At 43.4% G+C, this 20,994-nt stretch overlaps 1 protein-coding gene across 1 annotated transcript; it reads right to left on the reverse strand.

The window, feature by feature from the left end:
* Positions 1-10,975: 10,975 nt before the first annotated feature.
* Positions 10,976-15,773, reverse strand: PIM1 (Pim-1 proto-oncogene, serine/threonine kinase). The gene is made up of 6 exons (XM_035123835.3): positions 15,549-15,773; positions 15,215-15,321; positions 14,970-15,020; positions 14,464-14,830; positions 12,807-12,983; positions 10,976-12,335 (listed from the first exon to the last, which is right to left on the reverse strand). Exons 1-6 carry the CDS (start codon positions 15,628-15,630, stop codon positions 12,178-12,180), a joined length of 942 nt encoding a protein of 313 aa, XP_034979726.2. The 5' UTR covers positions 15,631-15,773; the 3' UTR covers positions 10,976-12,177.
* Positions 15,774-20,994: the final 5,221 nt, after the last annotated feature.

The following is a 20,994-nucleotide window of genomic DNA, read 5'->3' on the forward strand; positions in this document are numbered from 1 at the left end:
ATTGCTTTTCTCCCAAGAAGCAGGCGTCTTTTAATTTTGTGACTGCTGTCACCATCTGCAGTGATCAAGGAGCCCAAAAAAGTAATATCTCTCACTGCCTCCATTTCTTCCCCTTCTATTTGCCAGGAGGTGATGGGACCAGTGGCCATGATCTTGGTTTTTTGATGTTGAGCTTCAGACCATATTTTGCGCTCTCCTCTTTCACCCTCATTAAAAGCTTCTTTAATTCCTCCTCACTTTCTGCCATCAAGGTTGTGTCATCTGCATTTCTGAGGTTGTTGATATTTCTTCCGGCAATCTTAATTCCGGCTTGGGATTCATCTAGTCCAGCCTTTCGCATGATGAATTCTGCATATAAGTTAAATAAGCAGGGAGACAATATACAACCTTGTCGTACTCCTTTCCCATTTTTGAACCAATCAGTTGTTCCATATCCAGTTCTAACTGTAGCTTCTTGTCCCACATAGAGATTTCTTAGGAGACAGATGAGGTGATCAGGCACTCCCATTTCTTTAAGAACTTGCCATAGTTTGCTGTGGTCGACACAGTCAAAGGCTTTTGCATAGTCAATGAAGCAGAAGTAGATGTTTTTCTGGAACTCTCTAGCTTTCTCCATAATCCAGCGCATGTTTGCTATTTGGTCTTTGGTTCCTCTGCCCCTTCGAAATCCAGCTTGCACTTCTGGGAGTTCTTGGTCCACATACTGCTTAAACCTGCCTTGTAGAAATTTTAAGCATAACCTTGCTAGCATTCTTTGGCACTGCCCTTCTTTGGGATTGGGATGTAGACTGATCTTCTCCAATCCTCTGGCCATTGCTGAGTCTTCCAAACTTGCTGGCATATTGGGTGTAGCACCTTAACAGCATCATCTTTTAAAATTTTAAATAGTTCAGCTGGAATATCATTACTTCCACTGGCCTTGTTATTAGCAGTGCTTTCTAAGGTCCATTTGACTTCACTCTCCAAGATGTCTGGCTCAAGGTCAGCAACCACACTACCTGGAGTGTACGAGACCTCCATATCTTTCTGGTATAATTCCTCTGTGTATTCTTGCCACCTCTTCTTGATGTCTTCTGCTTCTGTTAGGTCCTTTCCACTTTTGTCCTTTATTATGGTAATCTTTGTACGAAATGTTCCTTTCATATCTCCAATTTTCTTGAACAGATCTCTGGTTTTCCCCATTCTATTGTTTTCCTCTATTTCTTTGCATTGCTCGTTTAAGAAGGCCCTCTTGTCTCTCCTCGCTATTTTTTGGAATTCTGCATTCAGTTTCCTGTATCTTTCACTATCTCCCTCGCATTTTGCTTGCCTCCTCTCCCCCGCTATTTGTAAGGCCTCGTTGGACAGCCATTTTGCTTTCTTGCATTTCCTTTTCCTTGGGATGGTTTTTGTTGCTGCCTCCTGTACAATGTTACGAGTCTCCATCCATAGTTCTTCAGCCACTCTGTCCACCAAATCTAAATCCTTAAACCTGTTCCTCACTTCCACTGTGTATTCATAAGGGATTTGATTTAGATTGTATCTTACTGGCCCAGTGGTTTTTCCTACTTTCTTCAGTTTAAGCTAAATAATACAAATGCAGAGGTGGGGACTTTGCAGGGGGAAACCAGTTGGTAGAAGAGGGATACTTAACCACTCACAATTCTTCCCCAGTAGCTGGCTTGACTTCAGCTGGTCCCAAGATTGAAAAGAAAGCTGGTGAGGGAGAAAAGTCAGCCTAAGGAGAGTTCAGTGAGAAACTGGCTGGAAGAAGAAGGATAAAGCACACACACACACACACACACACACACACACACACACACACACACTTTCCCTGGCAATGTCTACCTCACAATCCCACACTCATGTTTTTCAGCAAACACACTTTGGCAAAGGTTGGTGTAAGCCAAGTAGTTGTTTTTCTTGAGCTTCTTTCATTTCTTTAACCAAAGCAGATTTGTTGGGGGGGGCTTGTTATCAAATGATGTTTTGGGGCAGTGTGGTCCACTTGCCTTTTCACACCTTCACAATTGCCATTTTATTTGGCAACATTTTAGCAACAGTGTTTTTTAAAAAACAATATTGTAATTGGCACTGAAAAATAGGAAGGTGAGAGTTCAACTGTGGGGTTTGATACCCAATTAATTCATCTTAATAGTTGTGGAAATTAGAGCATAATTCAAAAAACAAAAATATTACCACAAGGGACATGTATCTCCATTGGTTACTACTCTCTAGTGCAGGGGTCAGCAACCTTTTTCAGCCGTGGGCCGGTCCACCGTCCCTCAGACCATGTGGTGGGCCGGACTATATTGGGGGGGGGGATGAACGAATTCCTATGCCCCACAAATAACCCAGATATGCATTTTAAATAAAAGCACACATTTTACTCGTGTAAAAAAACACTAGGCAGGCCATACAAATAACCCAGAGAAGCATTTTAAAGAAAAGGACACATTCTACTCATGTAAAAACACGCTGTTCCCCGGACTGTCCGTGGGCCGGATTGAGAAGGCGATTGGGCTGCAGCCGGCCCACAGGCCTGAGGTTGCCTACCCCTGCTCTAGTGTGTGGCTAGGAAATCTCAGGCCTGAGGGGCCAAATGCAGTCATCCAGGATTGTCACCAGACCACATCCCTTCCCAGGCCCCACCCTCACTGGCCCTACTCCATTCACTCCTTGTGTGTTCTTCCCCTGGCTGGAATGTATGTTCGAAATGCAGTAATGCTTCTTACTTATCTGGATGGAGAGAAGTGGGTATAGAAACCTCTGAATTGCACATGACTTGAATGTCGCCTACAATACAAAGGCCAGAGGCACTACAACTTGCCTTAGCCCCATCAAGCACAGCCAATGATCAGGTTGTGGAAGGTTCCTTTACATCAAAACAAGACAGAGAGGTACAACTGTGTGTCATTTACACACTGATGGCACCGTGCTACAAATACCCGGACAACCCAGCTCTCAATGCGAAGACCTGCACCCTGCCTTGCTGGTCCTTTCCCATCTGGCCTGGGTGGAGTGCTAACTGACTCCAGCTACAAAAGCTGAAGCTGTTGAACAGATTATTGGGCTGGAGCATTGTTTATGGGGGGTTTATGGGGGGTTGAGAGAGCTATTGCTGTTATTGATATTGTTGTTGTATCTTTAGTTTTAGATCTTATTATTTACGTGGAAATTGTTTCCATTTGGTTGTGTACTTTTTGATGTGTTTTATTTATTGTTTATGACTTATGTTTGTAATTATGTAAATCTTGTCATGTTGAAAGCCGCCTTGAGCATAGTTTCAACTATAGAAAGGCGGCATACAAATAAAATGATGATGATGATGATGATGATGTTTCAGGTAGGTGTCTGATAGAATAGGACATAAAATGGACCCTTGTAGGACCCCCTAGTATTACTTTCTGGTCATGACCTTGCAGGTAGGGGTTGAACCACTGTAATACAATGCCTGCAGCTTCCATCCCCCTGAGTTCAGAAGGAGACCCATGATATTCTTGTAAAGAAGCTGGTAAAATGCGGGCTAGACAATGCTACCATTCAGTGGATTTGTAACTGGCTGACTGACCGAACCCAAAGGGTGCTCATCAATGGCTCCTCCTCATCCTGGAGAGTAGTGACTAGTGGGGTGCCACAGGGTTCTGTCTTGGGCCCAGTCTTATTCAACATCTTTATCAATGACTTGGAGGATGGACTTGAGGGCATCCTGAGCAAGTTTGCAGATGACACCAAATTAGGAGGGGTGGCTAATACCCCAGAGGACAGGATCACACTTCAAAATGACCTTAACAGATTAGACAACTGGGCCAAAGCAAACAAGATGAATTTTAACAAGGAGAAATGTAAAGTACTACACTTGGGCAAAAAAAAAAATGAAAGGTACAAATACAGGATGGGTGACACCTGGCTTGAGAGCAGTACATGTGAAAAGGATCTAGGAGTCTTGGTAGACCACAAACTTAACATGAGTCAGCAGTGTGATGCAGCAGCTTAAAAAGCCAATGCAATTCTGGGCTGCATCAATAGGAGTATAGCATCTAGATCAAGGGAAGTAATAGTACCACTGTATTCTGCTCTGGTCAGACCTCACCTGGAGTACTGTGTCCAGTTCTGGGCACCACAGTTCAAGAAGGATAGTGACAAGCTGGAACATGTCCAGAAGAGGGCAACCAAAATGGTCAACGGCCTGGAAACGATGCCTTATGAGGAACGGCTTAGGGAGCTGGGTATGTTTAGCCTGGAGAAGAGAAGGTTAAGGGGTGATATGATAGCCATGTTCAAATACTGTATATAAAAGGATGTCATATAGAGGAGGGAGAAAGGTTGTTTTCTGCTGCTCCAGAGAAGCGGACACGGAGCAATGGATTCAAACTACAAGAAAGAAGATTCCACCTAAACATTAGGAAGAACTTCCTGACAGTAAGAGCTGTTCAGCAGTGGAATTTGCTACCAAGGAGTGTGGTGGAGTCTCCTTCTTTGGAGGTCTTTAAGCAGAGGCTTGACAGGCATATGTCAAGAATGCTTTGATGGTGTTTCCTGCTTGGCAGGGGGTTGGACTGGATGGCCCTTGTGGTCTCTTCCAACTCTATGATTCTATAATGGTGTCAAAAGTCTTGAGAGACTGGGGGGAACCAACAAGGCTATGGTCCCAATTGTCTCTTGATAGAAGTCATTAGTCGGGGGAACCGGGTGTTTTAGTGGTAAAGGGAGGCTGAAGCCATATTGAAACGAATGTACATAATTGCTTCGCCAAGTATACCTGCACCTGCCAGTGGCCACCCTGTCAGTCACCTTGCTCAAGAAGGGAATATTAGAGACTGAATAGTAGTTTTCTTAAAACCCTTGTCTCTTCAAGTACAAGCCTTACCACCACAAAATTTTATCAGCCATGATGGACAGAGTTGGAGAGAACAGGTAGCTGGCCTCTCTGGAGTATTCTGTATATGTGAACAGGCTGCAACAACTGAAAGTGATCTGGCAGTTTGAAACTCTGCAGCTGGCTGGAAAGAAGAAACATGAAGGAATTCAAATGCTGTTGGCATTGTGGGATGTTGATTTTAAAACTGTGTCTGTGTCTGTCTGGGTACTAGCCTGCTCCCACCCACCCACTCCAGCTCAGCCTACAGATTTGTAACAAACAGATACTGTACATAAAAACACAAATCTCTAGCACTCTCTTCACAAGGTAACTCTATAAAGGTTGTCTATGAAGTTTCCTATGTACAGTACTGTAATGTGAAACACAGCACAGCACCAAAGGTGGTTACATTATGTTTCCATAACAAGCCAGCAGATGGTGCTGTTTCCATGTGAAAAGTTAGTTCTTGTATAGAGTTGCAGATAACTCTGCCTGTTCAAATGATACATAGCAGTGTACAAACGACACAGATCTGGGAAGGAGTAGGAGTCAGTGTTGGGCTCATGCATTTCTTCGTTCTCTGCAGAAAGAATATCCCAAGCAAAGCAGGAGATACTGCATTTCTTTGAACATAGGCACTCCCTTATTCCGTGAGATCAAACGTCCTTCCATGAGGTACCCGCCCTTAGTAAAATGATACTTATGGGAGTATGTCTCACAAAACACCTTGGGGATAATGTCAGGACTCCTAACACCAGTTGCTATGTAACAGTAAGCAAACACCTTGCATGGTGCTAAAGTTGGTGCTTCTATTTCCTGTACATGCTTGTCAACACAATGTGCATTCATCTCATAGCAATAGCAGTTGCATCTGGTGGTGTTTGGCAGTATGCTTGCTGAGAGGGGCTATTTCTCCATGAGTCTTATAAGAGTGGCAGGAACACTCAAGAGCTGGAGGGGCTTTAACATCCCATCCCATCAACATCTGCCTTAGCCACCCCACTGCTACAAGTTGAGTCAGGAATCACCTATATGGACCAGTGATGAGATGCCCCAGCCTTTGGATGGGCATAATTCCCTGCACCCCCCCCCCCAATGATTTAAAGTCACACACTAGCAAGCAGTCATATTTTTAGATTTGACAGTGGGGCAATTTAGGAAGTGTTGCTTCTGCCACATCAAAACGTGTTGCTAGAACTAATACACACATGCAATGATGCCCAGGGAGAAAATGCAAACACTGCTAAGGTTCTATATGCTGTGGTAAAGGGTGATAGTTGGTTCCAACTTGTTCATTCAATTCAGAGATACAAAAATAATCTGAATGGAATATGGATGTGAACTACATATAAGTAATTAAAAACCAAGTTCAGCCTCATCCTACACAAACACAAGCGTCATTGGTCCTTGATTGCCATACATGGAGAAAGCATGAGAGGACATTTCCCCTCCTTAGTTCTGCTTATAACTGCTTGTTAAAGTCTCCTTCAGATGATTATTCAAAGCTTTTCTCTCCAACACAGAAGTTAGAATCATAGAAACATCGAAGCTTGGAGTTGGAAGGGACCCAAGGGTCATCTAGTCCAACCCCCTGCAATGCAGGAATCTTAGCTAAAGCATCAATGGCAGATGACCATCCAACCTCTGCTTTAAAACCAACAAGGAAAGAGAGTCCACCACCTCTTGTGGGAGTCTGTTCCACTGCCGAGCAGCTCCTACTGTCAGAAAGTTTTTCCAAATGTTTAGTCGGAATCTCCTTTCTTGTAACTTGAAGCCCTTGGTTCGAGTCCTACCCTCCAGAGCAGGAGAAAAAGCATGCTCCCTCTTCCATGTGACAGCCCTTGAGATATTTGAAGGTAGTAAACAGCAATGGAGGCACTGCAGTCTAGGGCGCAAAGACTACAATTTTGGGAAGTTTCTGTGAATGCCCACATGATCTAGACAAGATGAGTAAGTCGGTCAAGTGTATGTGTTGTGGAAACCTTTTGTACTTTAGGCCAACTGCCCCAGGGTTAATTCATGCACCATAGTTATAGTGTTGTATGCCTACCTCCATAAGTGATTTGTGCTTGTGATGGACAATTCTGACTAAAAAACAATGAGCATTCTTCAACCCAGAGTGCAGGTTGGGTGCTTGGGAGGTGGCTGGTGGCATGTAGGATTCTTATCTTCACTGAGCCAAAGATGGCGGCACATTATGGGCAAGAGATTTTGGGTATAATATTGAATATGATGCGTGGCTGAAATTGTGGAATCAAACATTGAAATTTACTGCATGTACTGCTTTGAAAGAAAATGTAATGAAGATGATGTATAGATGGTATTTGACACCAGTGAAATTAGCTAAGATGTACAGAATGAGTAGCAAATCATGCTGGAAATGTAAGGATAAAGATTGTGAATTTTTTCATATGTGGTGGACATGCGAAAAAGTAAAAAGATTTTTGGAAATGATATATAATGATTTTTTTTAAAAAAAATTAAGTATACTTTCCCCAAAAAACCTGAGGCTTTTTTATTGGGACTAATAGGAGATGAGATTGCAAAAGAAGATCAAAAAGTATTTCTGTATGCTACAACCGCGGCTAGGACTTTATTAGCTCCAAAATTGAAAATACAGGAGTTACCGACCATTGAGGAGTGGCAGACGAAGATGATTGACTATGCAGAGTTAGCAAAGTTGACCTGCGGGATCCAAAACCAGGGAGAGACAAGGTTCCAAAAGGAATGGAGTAAATTTGTGGACTATATGGAGAAAAACTGTAGAAGTTTAAAGACACTTGCAGGACTGAAATAAATCCTACGAATTGGTTTTAATTAGTTGGACTAAAAGAAACTGCGAGATAGGAACAGAAAGAAAGAAAGAAAGAAAGAAAGAAAGAAAGAAAGAAAGAAAGAAAGAAAGAAAGAAAGAAAAGAAAACCGAATGATGAGAGAGAGGGAAGTCAAAGCTCGGCGGAGCAAAATGAACTAAAATAGGGGAATAGAAGATAAAATGCAAAAAATTATGTTATTTTTGTTTGTTGTTGTTGTTATTTGTTGTTTGGTTGTTTGATGTTGTGTATTTGGAAATGTAATAAAAATTATTATTTTTTTAAAAAAAGATGGCGGCACATTAACTGCATGATGGTGGCTGACAGTAGATGATGAATGTCTACTTTCCCCGACTTTAACATTCAGGTTGTGTCACAGTCCTGTGTTTCTCTGACATCTACACACACACACACTGCAACATTGCTGCCTGTGGCTGGGAGGCAAGGTGTGCCGAATGCTGTCAGGTCACAGCACCAAAGATCTCAGACCTTAGGAGAGATGGAGAAATAAGTGTGTGGTGGTCATTTCCAATAATGTGACATCTGACCCTGAGTTTCAGTGAACTGGCAACAAAATTCTGCCACAACCACTTTTTGAACAAGCTCAATTAACTACAAACTCCCAAATCTGGTTCCCCCCCCCCAAACCCGTGGAAAAGCTTTGAGCCAAATGTCATGTTTTGCGCTGCTCCCACAAGAGTATATTGACTTGTCAAATAAGGTTTCGTAGTTTACCACCCACAAAGTTAAATCTGCTCCAAACCTCGTGCTTTCTTCCATGCTCTTCTATAGGCCTCAGCTTTATCAGCTTTTGAAAATGATGTGTATGTACTTACTTGCATGGGACGCGAATGGCACTGTGGGTGAAAGCACAAAGCCTAGGGCTTGAAGATCAGAAGGTCGGCGGTTCGAATCCCTGCGACGGGGTGCGCTCCCATTGCTCAGTCCCAGCTCCTGCCAACCTAGCAGTTCGAAAGCACGTCAAAGTGCAAGTAGATAAATAGGTACCACTTCGGTGGGAAGGTAAACGGCGTTTCCGTGTGCTGCTCTGGTTCGCCAGAAGCGGCTTTGTCATGCTGGCCACATGACCTGGAAGCTGTACTTACTTGCATATGCAGTGCAGGGCCCAATGTGCTGTAATTTTCATCTTTCATTTTCCATGGGATCCTTGCTGAGTGAGGAGACTCGTGTCATTTCCCTTGCTGACATAGCAAAGGGTGGGGGAAGATAGTAACTTCCTACTGTGGCTTGTTTCTATCATTGGATCAGCCTCTGTGCAGCTTGACTTTCTGGTAACTTTGTCTCCGTTGTGGGAAGTTTTTCTTAGAATAAGTTAACAGTCAACCCACACTTACGGGAATAAGGGTGGGCCTATGGCGGTCTCACTAACACACATAAGCTCCAAATTTAATTGAAATTCGTAGGACCTGCTTCCACAAATTGCATTTAGGAGGCAAATGTTTGAAGGCAAGCAGGCTGGTGTTGATAGTTGGAACTACAGTGGAACCTTGGTTTACGAACACCTCGGTTTACGAATTTTCAGTTTACGAACGCCGCGGACCCATCTGGAACGGATTAATTCACTTTCCATTACTTTCAATGGGGAAGTTTGCTACAGTTTATGAACGCTTCAGTTTATGAATAGACTTCCGGAACCAATTACACCCATGCTCGGGTTAAGTACGCTTCAGGTTCAGTACTCCGCGGACCCGTCTGGAACGGATTAATCCACTTTCCATTACTTTCAATGGGAAAGTTCGCTTCAGTTTATGAACGCTTCAGTTTAAGTACTCCGCAGACCGTCTGGAACAGATTAATCCACTTTCCATTACTTTCAATGGGAAAGTTCGCTTCAGTTTATGAACGCTTCAGTTTAAGTACTCCGCGGACCGTCTGGAACAGATTAATCCACTTTCCATTACTTTCAATGGGAAAGTTCGCTTCAGTTTATGAATGCTTCAGTTTAAGTACTCCGCGGACCGTCTGGAACAGATTAATCCACTTTCCATTACTTTCAATGGGAAAGTTCGCTTCAGTTTATGAACGCTTCAGTTTAAGTACTCCGCGGACCGTCTGGAACAGATTAATCCACTTTCCATTACTTTCAATGGGAAAGTTCCCTTCAGTTTATGAACAGACTTCCGGAAGCAATTGAGTTCATAAACCGAGGTACCACTGTATTTTAAGGGCCACCCTACATGCTATGTCAGATTTCTATGATCAGATCTTCTGACATTTTAAGAAGTGGAATATAAATGCAGTGGATTGCAGTTTATTTCAGAGCCATGGTATCGTGTGTAAATAACCCTTTTCCCCTGTACCATTTCCCCAAAATTGTCCCACTGAAACTGCAAGCTCATCCTCTTGGGATAATGGCACCAGCAGAGGGTTAAAACCCCCTCTTATTCAGCAGGCAACTGCTCAATAAGTATTTAATTGAATTTAATAAAAGCTCACAAATAACTTGGCATTTTGCAAAGTTTGCCTCCGAAGAAAAAGGGTGTATAAAGGCCACTTCCCCTGCTGTAAGATTTGGTGAAACCCAATTAGGAAGCACTGAAAGTTCAGTATCTGTATTTGAAAGCTCATCCCAGCACCTCCTGCAGTCAATGTATTTAAAAGAATTGCAGCTAAATCAATAAATATTTTGGAGAGCAAAAGATTGTGTGTGTCTTTGCTTAATGACCTTTGGCTCTTCACAAAACAAGTGGTAATTGTTGTACAGAAACACCCTTCAGGCTAGAAGCCTGTGCATATTTGCCTCGGAGTAAGGCCCCTGGAAATCAGGGGACTTCACTAAGCCAAATTGGAGTTAAGGTTGCAACTTAAATAGTACACCAATTGCTGGTGCAACTAACACATAACCTGTGTGACAAACTCCAGTCACACATGCATACATGCAATAGCAAAAATGGGACAGTCCAATGGGTTTGGCCATTGTAGTGGCAGAGCAGAAATGGTCAGATATGGGCAAGTGAGGAAAATAAAGGGTTAAATAGGCAAGGCATTCCCCAACTTTCTCTTCTGATTCATTAACACCCCCCCCCCCGAAAAAAAAACTAGAAGCCACATTCTAGGTTGGAGAATTTATGTTGCAATATAACTGAAATATTCATACCCAAAGTACCAGTAGTTTATTGGTACCATTAACCCAGCATTTGCAGGTTAATGCAATCTTCTGTGGCTTTCTTCTGCTGACATTTTCTAGCCGGAAATAGGGCTACAAAGAATTTGAGTTAAACATTTTGCAGTAACATTGTGAATATGAAACAAACTGGGCATCCAAAGTCTAGTACTGCCCATTGAAGAGCCAGACATCCAATTAAAATCAAGTTTTCATTTTTATTTAAAACTGCATGTATAAAAAAAATAGCAATTCTGAGTTCCCTGTACAGTATTAGCTATTAACAAAACCAGCAGACTACACACCAAATTACTTATAGAAGCTTGACAATGTTGAAGTCCAAAGTATCTTGCTCCACTTTAAGTAAGAAGAGTACTATGTACACATGCCCTCCCCCACCAATACCTGTGAAAACATGTCTCAAACATTTGGGGAGGCTGAACAGCCACAGCTGGAACTATTTACAGATGGCTGAGTGGCAGGTCAGCTACTCCATACAGTGGCAAGACATCAAACAGAGCAGAATAGGCAGAAAATAACCCAATGGAGGAAGGAAGTTGGGAAAGGGGAGGAAAGGGGCAACGTGACAGGATATCAGGTCAGCAGCTGTAGCGGTGAAGTGTAGGCTAAGAACCCACATGATTCATAAATAAAATAAATAAGATCCTAAAGTTAGGATATTCCATTACAAAACCCTAGAAATAAATTAAAAAAGGAGTAAAAACATTATAAACTGCAATCTTCTGTACAACAAGCTTTGTTCCTGTATTGATCTGTACAAATTTACAGTTCATTGGGTTGCATTGTTTGTGCACTTGAGGATGCCTTCAGGTGAGAGGTGGCAAGAGCCAACTCAGAGTTCATACTGGACAGCACATAGCTAGGGTTTGCCAGTGGATCACCCACAGCCTCTTTTCAAGCAGTTCTTTTAGAAGGTGGAACAAACCAAAACCCAGGTAAAATCTTGAGGCAGCAGCAAGGAAGGAACGTTCAAGTATTTTCTTTCCCCCAGCACTGTTCAGTTTGCAACTGAAGGCACTCAGAAACATGGTGACACAGTGAAGACAGGGGCCAGTCCAAATTGGTATTTCCCCATCCCAGATTTCCCCAACTGAGAGTCTGCTCTACTTGTCTGCTCCACTTGTTTCATATTCTAGGATTCAGCAGGTTATGAACACGCATGGAGTTGCTCAAGTCATCTAGTGGCAAGGAGGTTTGCAAAGCGGGACCCAAAGAGTTTAAATCCACTTGACCAGGAGAGATGTTCTTTTCAGGCTTGGAAATGTCTCCAGGCAGCCTGTGTCTGCAATGAGATGATAGTATTCCTGTAAAAATCCCCACTCAGCCAGAATCAGTAGGGAAGAATTTTGTTTTGCACCCCAAAAGGATGAGACACACTGCTATTTTCTAGACTCATGCAGTAGACTGTGCAGGTGGATCTCAGCTGTTTCCTGAGACAGGAGAACTTCTTGCATCCAAGAATGGTTCAGAATGTCTTCAAAGGATGGCCGGTCAGAAGGCCTCAGAGCTAAACACCACTTAATAAGATGCTGGCACTCTGCAAAAAGAAAGGACAAAGTTGGAATAGGTGCAATGCTGAGGAGAATCTACAAAACAGGATACTGATGATGCAACAAAATCTCAACCTGCTTTATAAAACAAGACTGTGTTACATGGCTGAAACAATGTTTAACTAATTTTTGTTTTGCTATTCATACCAGGGTGTGTTTGCTTGAAGTTTGACATCAAGGGAATGATGCAAAGTCTGACTGGAAGCCCAATAACAGTGTTTTAGGAACACTTGCTTGTGCAATTTAGATTGTACACACCACTTACTTTCAAATTCTAGGTTTTTCCCCCTCAGCAGCTGAAGTGCTACTTGCATGCTTTAGCATATAGCAGTAATATCTAATATAAAAGCTGTTTGGGATCATCAGAAATACTTCCAAGTACTGTCCCTCAAAGCAGAGAGTGGATGAGCCCTGTCCGCTAAGTTATCCCCTATCTCATAAGAGCAGCAGACACTTACCAGGAGAAATCCTTTGCCGAAAATAAACTTGACCTCTTATGATCTCCTCATCATGTTCAAAGGGGATATCACCACAGACCATGTCATAGAGCAGTACTCCAAGCGACCAGACAGCAGCAGATCTACCATGGTACCTGTGGTAGCGAATCCATTCTGGAGGACTATATACACGAGTCCCTAGAAGAGAAAGAAGAGGAAGGTCTCATCATGAGGTTTAAAATTCCTACAAATCACCTTGGTGGTGGGTTTTTTCAGTGCTTGGACACACTGATCAAAGGACCAGGAACTTCAAGAGAACTAGTTTTCAGCTATGACAATGTAGTTAGTAAAAACCAGGCATGGACTTCTGAAGACAAGCTGCTTAAGATGTTGACAAAGACTGAATGTACAGTATGAGATGGCTTTATCTTTTAGTTGTGCATGTGGTAATGCTGAGATGCAGCTTACTTGCACCACTGCAGTAGCTCTTGGCATATGCACCCTTTGTTGTAGTATCTGATCTCTCTCCCCCACCCACCTCCTTGCTGGCAGGAAGCAAGGATACTGAGGTCAGAGCTGCTAGTCTGGTTTCCAGCCACGTGACTCTTGTTTACAAACTTTGGGTTGTAAAAAAAATCATCATGATCCACCAGGGGGCACCAGAAGCTTGAGTAATTGTGGAAGAAAAAGGGCAATGGAGGGAGGAGCAAACCCACCCCTGGTCATTAACCGTTAAATTAAAAACAAAACAAAAAATGCAAGGCAGCTCATGCCACTCAGGAACTCAGAGGCAAAAAACACACAAACAAACCGAATTGAAAGCCAGCCGTGATTTTTTGAAAGTCAACAGCTCATGAAAAGAGTCGTTAGCAACGGCTAGAAGCTTGGTTTGTTTTCTGGAAATAATGTCTGTGAGCAGCTCGCATTTCTATTCTAATCTTAAATACTTGAATCCCTTTTCCCCCACATGCACATTTTGTTAAACAAATTATTGATGTGTGCTTCTTAGCAGGGAAGGTAAAGTGAGATGAATGTAAACAGATCTCTTCCAGATTAGATTTCACAACATTCATGCCATGACGAAAAGCAACTTTCCATTTAAAATGATTAATTTAGTGAGGTGGCAGAGGCAGCAGTTATTAGCAACTACCGGTACCTCCTCCATTTTTTTGTACTCTGCTCTTCATAGGGACAAACTACAAAAACCCTTTCAGTCATCTATCAGTTTTAGAGAGAGAGTTTTAGAAAGATTTCCTCTTTAGTTACAGATTTTGATTAGCATTCAAGGTTTTGAACAGTATGCCCGCAAACATGTTTACATTCAGCCTTGCACTTATGCACTCCCTCGCAAGTGAATTAGTAGCCACTCAAAGTTACATGTTTACTGCCTGGTTCCTTCACTTTTATTTTCACACCACAAATAAGAGGGTAGGTTCAGGCTCATAAAAAAACCATTAGCAAAGTCTAGCAGTTGATTGGAGTTAAATCTCCTATCAACAGAAACTGTGTGTAGGCAATAGGCGACCAGGATAAAATGTATTTCATAAGAAGAACAAGTCCTACAGCTCAGAGGAAGAACATGTTCCATTGCTGCAAAGCACTCAAACCCAGGGAACACAGTGTTTCAAAAAGGAAATTCCCTGGCTCGAAGCAGTGAATGGAAATTGACAAGACTCACCATCAAAGTCAGTGTACACTGTGTCCTTGAGCAGCGCTCCAGATCCAAAGTCTATAAGTTTGAGCTCTCCACTGCTCAGGTCAATCAGGATATTCTCGTCCTTGATATCCCGGTGCAGAACCCCACAGCTGTGACAATGTCGAACCGCCTCCAAAACCTGACGGAAAAAGCTGCGAGCCAACTCTTCGGGCAGAGCACCCCGCTCTGTGATGAAATCAAACAGATCCTGCACGGGATCCGGCCGTTCCAAAACCAAAATAAAACTGTCCGGCCTCTCAAACCAATCCAGGAGCCGGATTACACCCCGAAAGCCAGAGCCAACCTTCTTCAAGAGCAAGATCTCCATCGGTACCCTCGTTCCACCATGCTGCAATGTGATGGGGGGGGGGAGAGAAACAACAGGATTCATGAATAGGAGAATCAATCGACCTGCATTGTGGCAAATCATTGAAAGCTGAAAGATTCTCTCAAGCAACACCGGGGCATTCCTCCGCCCAAACACTTACCAATTCCCCCCATTCCGAAACCCGGTCGCGGGACACATGCTTGATCGCCACCTACGAAGATTTTTTAAAAAAAGGAGTGAGCTAACAGGACCGGTAGAAAGAAATGCCATGGGTGGCGGGGAAGGAGGGAGGACTGGAATGGATGGAAGGGATATTTTTGGAGAAAATTGGGGTGAGGGGGAAACGAAGAGGGAGAGCGATGGGGAGCAAATGAGGGAACAATCCACCCGCGGCCAAGCACTCACCGGAGCTCCATCCGCCAGCCGGGTCCCCGAGTAGACCGAGCCGAAGCCGCCACTACCGAGCAGCGGGCCCACCTGGTACAACTTCTCCAGGGGCTCCTTTTCTTTTCCTACGAAGGGAGAGAAAACGAGGGATCGGGAGGTCAGTCCATTGCACCTCCTCAGTAACGCTGCTCTCTCCCCCCCCCATCTCTCCGCATCAGCCGCTCCCCAAACAAAACAAACCCCTGGCCGCCACCCCAGCCCCGCCTTCGCCTCACGACCCCGACCGTGAGGGGCGCCTGCAGGCCGCCCGACCCCCCCCCCCTCCATCCTCTGTCCCTCCAGTGTGCCTGACCTGGCAAGGGCTTGACCGGGTGCAGGTCCCCTCCGGGCGCGGAGCACAGGTGGGCCAAGGAGTTGATCTTGGAGAGCAACATTCCCGCCCCGTCCGCGTGTTCCAAGGAGGCCGGGACCGGCGGCAGCGTCTCTGAGGCAGCTGCTGCTGCTGGGTTGGCGTCTCCGAGGCACGGGCGGGAGCTGCGGGCGGGGTCGTGCCGGGCCAGCCTGCTCCCTCCCGTGTGGCGCGACGGCCCCGGCCTCAGCCGCCTGTAGTAAAGTGGGAGGGAGCAGCGCTGGGGCGGAGCCGGGGAGAGCCGGCGGGCAGGTCTCCAACAGCGGCGAAGCTCCGCCCACCGGCGCGGCGCCGGCCAATCGGCGCCGCAGCCTCCAGCCCGCGCCTCGGCTCTCCGTCAGAATGGAAAGAGACTCGACGTGGCGGGAAGGAAAAGGCGCCAAAGAGAGGGGGGAAGGAGGAGGGGGCGACGGAGGGGGCGAAGGGGAGCGAGGCTTGCTCGAGACCTGTGGCGGGAAAAAGGGAGAAGAAAAAGACAATGAGCGAGACAGGCTGCCCGGGGGCTTTCTCTGCCGGGGCAAGGCTGGCTCTGTCAAAGGACAGTCCTCCTCTCTTAGTCACTCGCTGCACGCCACAGATATAATATGCCCTCCATCTCCCATGCGTTGGTCTTCTTCAAGGAAATAATTCCCGATTGCCACCTGCGCCATTCATTCATCCATTGCCTGCATGCTAGGCAGAAGTTCACCAGGTGCTGATTTCCCTATCGTTGCAATATTTTCTTTTTTAACGTTGGCAGCCTTTTAAATATCTGCATGTCGTGCAGCCCGTTCAGGCACAGATGCCTCTTGACGGGGGAGGGAGGGGTGGCGGGAAGGATGGCGACTGCCAATCATGTTGCCACCGCCACAGTTTTTTCATGATTAAGTTGTTCAAAAAAGCTGCGAAATAAGTAAGTAGCGTGCTCAAGTGCAGGATTTCCCCCTCGCCCGCTTTCCCCGCTGCTGAGGAGTGAATGGCAGCCATGTGATGGGCTTAGGGTGTGCATTTGGAGAGAGTGGCGTGGTGGCCAAACCAGCTCTTAGTTACCGTACTCCAAGACCTGGGGAGGAATGAAAATTGTTCTCTGTTCCGCATTGCTACACATGTACTTTTTGCCATCGAAATCAATGGAACAATGGTCCTGTATTTGCATAAGCCTTTCCCAGGTTCATTTCTTGGTTACACAAGAATGTAGCAGAGAGACAGATTCCAGCACGACACTGATAGATACATTATGAACAACAATTACAGGGCTATTTGCAAGATAATTGGTCCAGTAATTAATTAAAAAACAACAGCCAACAGAACATGGATACTGATGAGGCATGGGAGGTTTCGAGTTCAAATATGGCCCTTACCAGTGATCAAACCCTTCCAACATAAGTTATCAAATATGCAGAATGGAATTCAGTTGGGGGAACTTTGAAAAAGCTGAATGTGTGGTATTCAGGACAGACAAAAAGGAAGTACATCAGCTCATAGTTAAATGATGGAATTTGCAAGGTACAGTATAGCGATGGCTGCAACTGGCTTTAAAGGCCATTGGACAAATTCATGGAGGACAGTGACTACTGATCATGTTGGCTGTATGTACAGTACTACTTCCCAGAGCAGAGGCACCATGACTCTGAATGTCAGTCATTGGGGAACATGAAGGGTGCAGGGTGCTTGTAGGCGGGACCTATATAGGCATCTGTCTGGACACTGAGAACAGGATGCTGGACTAGAAGGGCCTTTGAACTGATCTGATAGGGCTCGTCTTATGTTCTTATTTTCTCAGGTAACTCCTGATACGCTATCAGTTGAGCTCACGCACTTGTCTCTGGACTAGAAAGTGCTAAATGATAGTAGAGATAAAGGTAAGATTAGAACACATGCTTACAGCAGCCAATTAGGCCATCAGGTGTTCTGTGCGAAGCAGCAGAGTATTAACATCTCATCTGATACTGGCTGTATATCCCATAGGACAGGAATTACTATACAGGCTTCAATAAGGACGGGACACATTGTCAACAGAAGTTTGTTTAAATTTGATCTTTCATTTTGGAGAAACTAGCATAACAAGAGCAGAGCAACTATTTAGATACACTTTGCACTGTGGTGACTCTGGAAGTGTACAAGTGTAAATGTACCATAAATTCCTATACAATTGTGTTCATAAACCGAGGTACCACTGTACTATATTGCATGAATTCCAATTCTATTGGAATGTAATTGCATGCAATATTTTGTAATTGCACCTGGCAGAAAATCTCATGGAGTTACTTTTATTGACTTCTTTAAACAGCTGACACTGTTCCCAGTAAAGATTTTTGCAACCTTTGTCCTGTTCTGGCACTGTGTATATTGTGGTACAAAGGTAAAAACATGCAACCTTTAAAGGGTGACTGTCAGAACACGTTTTGCCCTTGTTTTTATTCTCCGTAAATAAGCTTGCAGAAATAATTAAAAATAGCAAATCATTTTGCAACATTTTTCTTACCTGTGAAGTGGAAGGGAGCAGCTGTTTAAAAAACAAGCAAACACTAACTTCCTCGGAAGCCAACTATTGTAATCTGAAAGTGAAACTCTCTATAAATACAAGTGAAACAGACAGATTTTTGTCATGTAAATGAAACTCAAAGAGAAAATGCTGTTTGACTTAGAAAAAGAGCAAACACTCCTGGTTTGTATCTTCAGTTACCGTATTTAAACATTTTAGTCAGAAGTGTATAAAATGTCCTCAAACCTTGCTATTATCAAGAAAGATAAATTAATGTGCAAGATGAGGACATTTCATAATATTGTTTTTATGTTTCCATTTTCAGCGCTCCTATTATTCTATAGTCATAAAACTGTATATATCCATCCACAAAAGGAATAAAACAACCAAAAATAGGCATTTGTAAAAGGAACATAGCTGGGATCCTTATTGTCTCTTTACTTCTGAATTAAATTTATCAGAAGGCATCTAAGAAAAAAAATGACAGAATGAAGCAGGGAGATTACAATTGCCCAGTGTGATATAGGTTGCTACCCTCAAGTAGTATTGATAGGCTACGAATCACATGCAGCTTCCCTTGGGGCTAATATTGTGGGGGATGCTGTCCTTCTCTGGACCCATAAAACACTTTCTCGAATGACAAGTGTTTTTTCTATGACCCAAAGCGCTCCACAATCTACATAAGAACATAAGAAACCATGGGCATAGTCAAGGGGAGGCAGGGGGGCAGCTGCTCCCCCCATCAAGTAAAACAATAGAAATACTTAACTAACTGACCAATCATGTAGGTTCTGCCCCCCCCACAAAAGTCCTGCCCCCCTAACCAAATCCTGCCCCCCAACAAAAATCCTGGGTACACCCATGTAAAGAAACTGCTTTATATACACTGAGTCAGACCACTGGTCCATCTTGCTCAGTATTGTCTACATTTGACTGGTAGTGGTTTGAGACAGAGTCACTCCCATTCGTACCTGGAAATGGTGGGAATTGAATGTGGGCTTTTTGCATAAGCTCCACCACTGAGGCTCTGTCCCACAATTTTTTCTAAGCACAGTTATGCTTCAAAAACTGAATTCTTTCTTACTCAAAGTTTATTAAATGTATAGAATACATATACATGCATGTGACTGTGTGTCTACACATTGCAACATACATATGTAAAGACAAGCACAGCGGCTTGCCCCCATCTTGCAAAGGATCCTCCGTACAATGTCCGTGCTGCCTGCAGAGCAGCAGCCTGTCTCTGCCCCCAGCACAGTTGCCGTATAGGATTTCTCTGTTAGAAATGGTTGGCAGCTTCTTTGAAGAAGTTCTTCTGTTAAAAGCAGATTGAAGTTTCATTGGCTCAAATCCAGGCTTCAATGCAAGAAGTTACATTACTATTGGCAAGCACTAGAGGCTTTCAGATTATAACAAACGCCTTCGTCACCGTCCCAAACTTGACCAGTTTGGCTGCCATGGTGAAGTCAGCCCTAACTGAATTTTTCTGCTAATCTTGTCATGACTTCATCTCTTCCTGAAAACATGTGCATTGGCAGCTACATCTGCACATGCTCCCAAACATACACACACCCTCTTTCCTTAGTAAAAGTAAAAATTCCAGCTGGGAATTCTTGACCAAAGTACCTTTCAACAGTTTGTTTCTATAGAAGTTGCTGGATGAGTTGCTTTCCTGAGTTCCAAAGATATTATAAATAATTTACCAGTAGCGGGTTCTGATTACTCAAGTCTATTAACATTTAGAGCAAAGAACTACAGCCAGTAGCCTCTAAATTATTACAGAAGACTCCAATCTGTGTTCTCTTCTTTTCTCCTCCCAAACAGACTGGGAGCTCCCAGCATCCCACACACTTGGGAGGCGAATTGCTTTAGAACTAATGGATCTTACTGGAAATTCTAGTGATTGTAGTTTCAGTGTTTAAGTTGTGCCCACACAGCTGTTCAGACTGCTTGTGAACTGAATGTATCTAACCATTTTTCCAAATTTACACAGAATCAGACATTTCATTTCACTTGACATTCAAACCTCAGACACCACTGTTGTTCCATAAGAGATTTCAGGACAAACAGTGAAAAAACACACACATACAACTGAGATGTAATGTTTTCCACACTCTGTCTCTAATCAATATACTATTACGTACAGCAGAGAAGCAAATGTTTAAATCCATCTGTATATAATTTTGAAGTCATCAAGAACACAGATAACAAAAGAGTCATTCTTGGGAGTTGTTGTGTATATAATCCCTTTTGGAACATTTGCAACTATAAAAGGTGACTCATATTCTGATAGGATGAATGGAGAGAACATGTGATAGGTAGATAATGGAATAAGTGCTCTTTCCATTTCCATACATCCCACACTACATTTCGTCAAGGCTCCCCGCCCTGCATATTCCAAATTTAACTCCAATAACTTTCAATGTACTCCTGATTTCTGGAAACATATTCCTTTTTGGCTGAAAAGTTCTTAAAAAAACCATGATGAGCTCAACAACTGAAACTGATTTGTTAAAATGTTATGAGAGACATTGCACATATCTTTGTAAACCAAGAAAACCTTTAATGAATAATAATAATAATAATAATAATAATAATAATAATAATAATAATAATAAAAACATGATGAGCTTTTTGTTCTTAGTGGAAAGAAATATGGCAACTATAAAAGGGTGGCCTGAGAAGTTGTGTACCTTGGTTTATGTATGGACAACTTATTTATATGAATTCTTAGAGCAAAGAGAACTGATTCCATATTCTCCAACATTGGAAAACAGTGCCATAGTGCTTCGTGCACTATTTCTTTAGTTGGCAGCAACCTCTCCTGGAATCATTCAAGAGCAAAGAGGTTATTTGTAACTGTGGTTAAATTAGGTACTTGAAAAAACATAATTCTCCTGTAATATCCACTATTTCAAAAGAATA

Source organism: Zootoca vivipara, chromosome 7 (genome assembly GCF_965207765.1).
Source record: "Zootoca vivipara chromosome 7, rZooViv2.hap1.1, whole genome shotgun sequence".
In the NCBI taxonomy this organism is placed as follows: domain Eukaryota; kingdom Metazoa; phylum Chordata; class Lepidosauria; order Squamata; family Lacertidae; genus Zootoca; species Zootoca vivipara.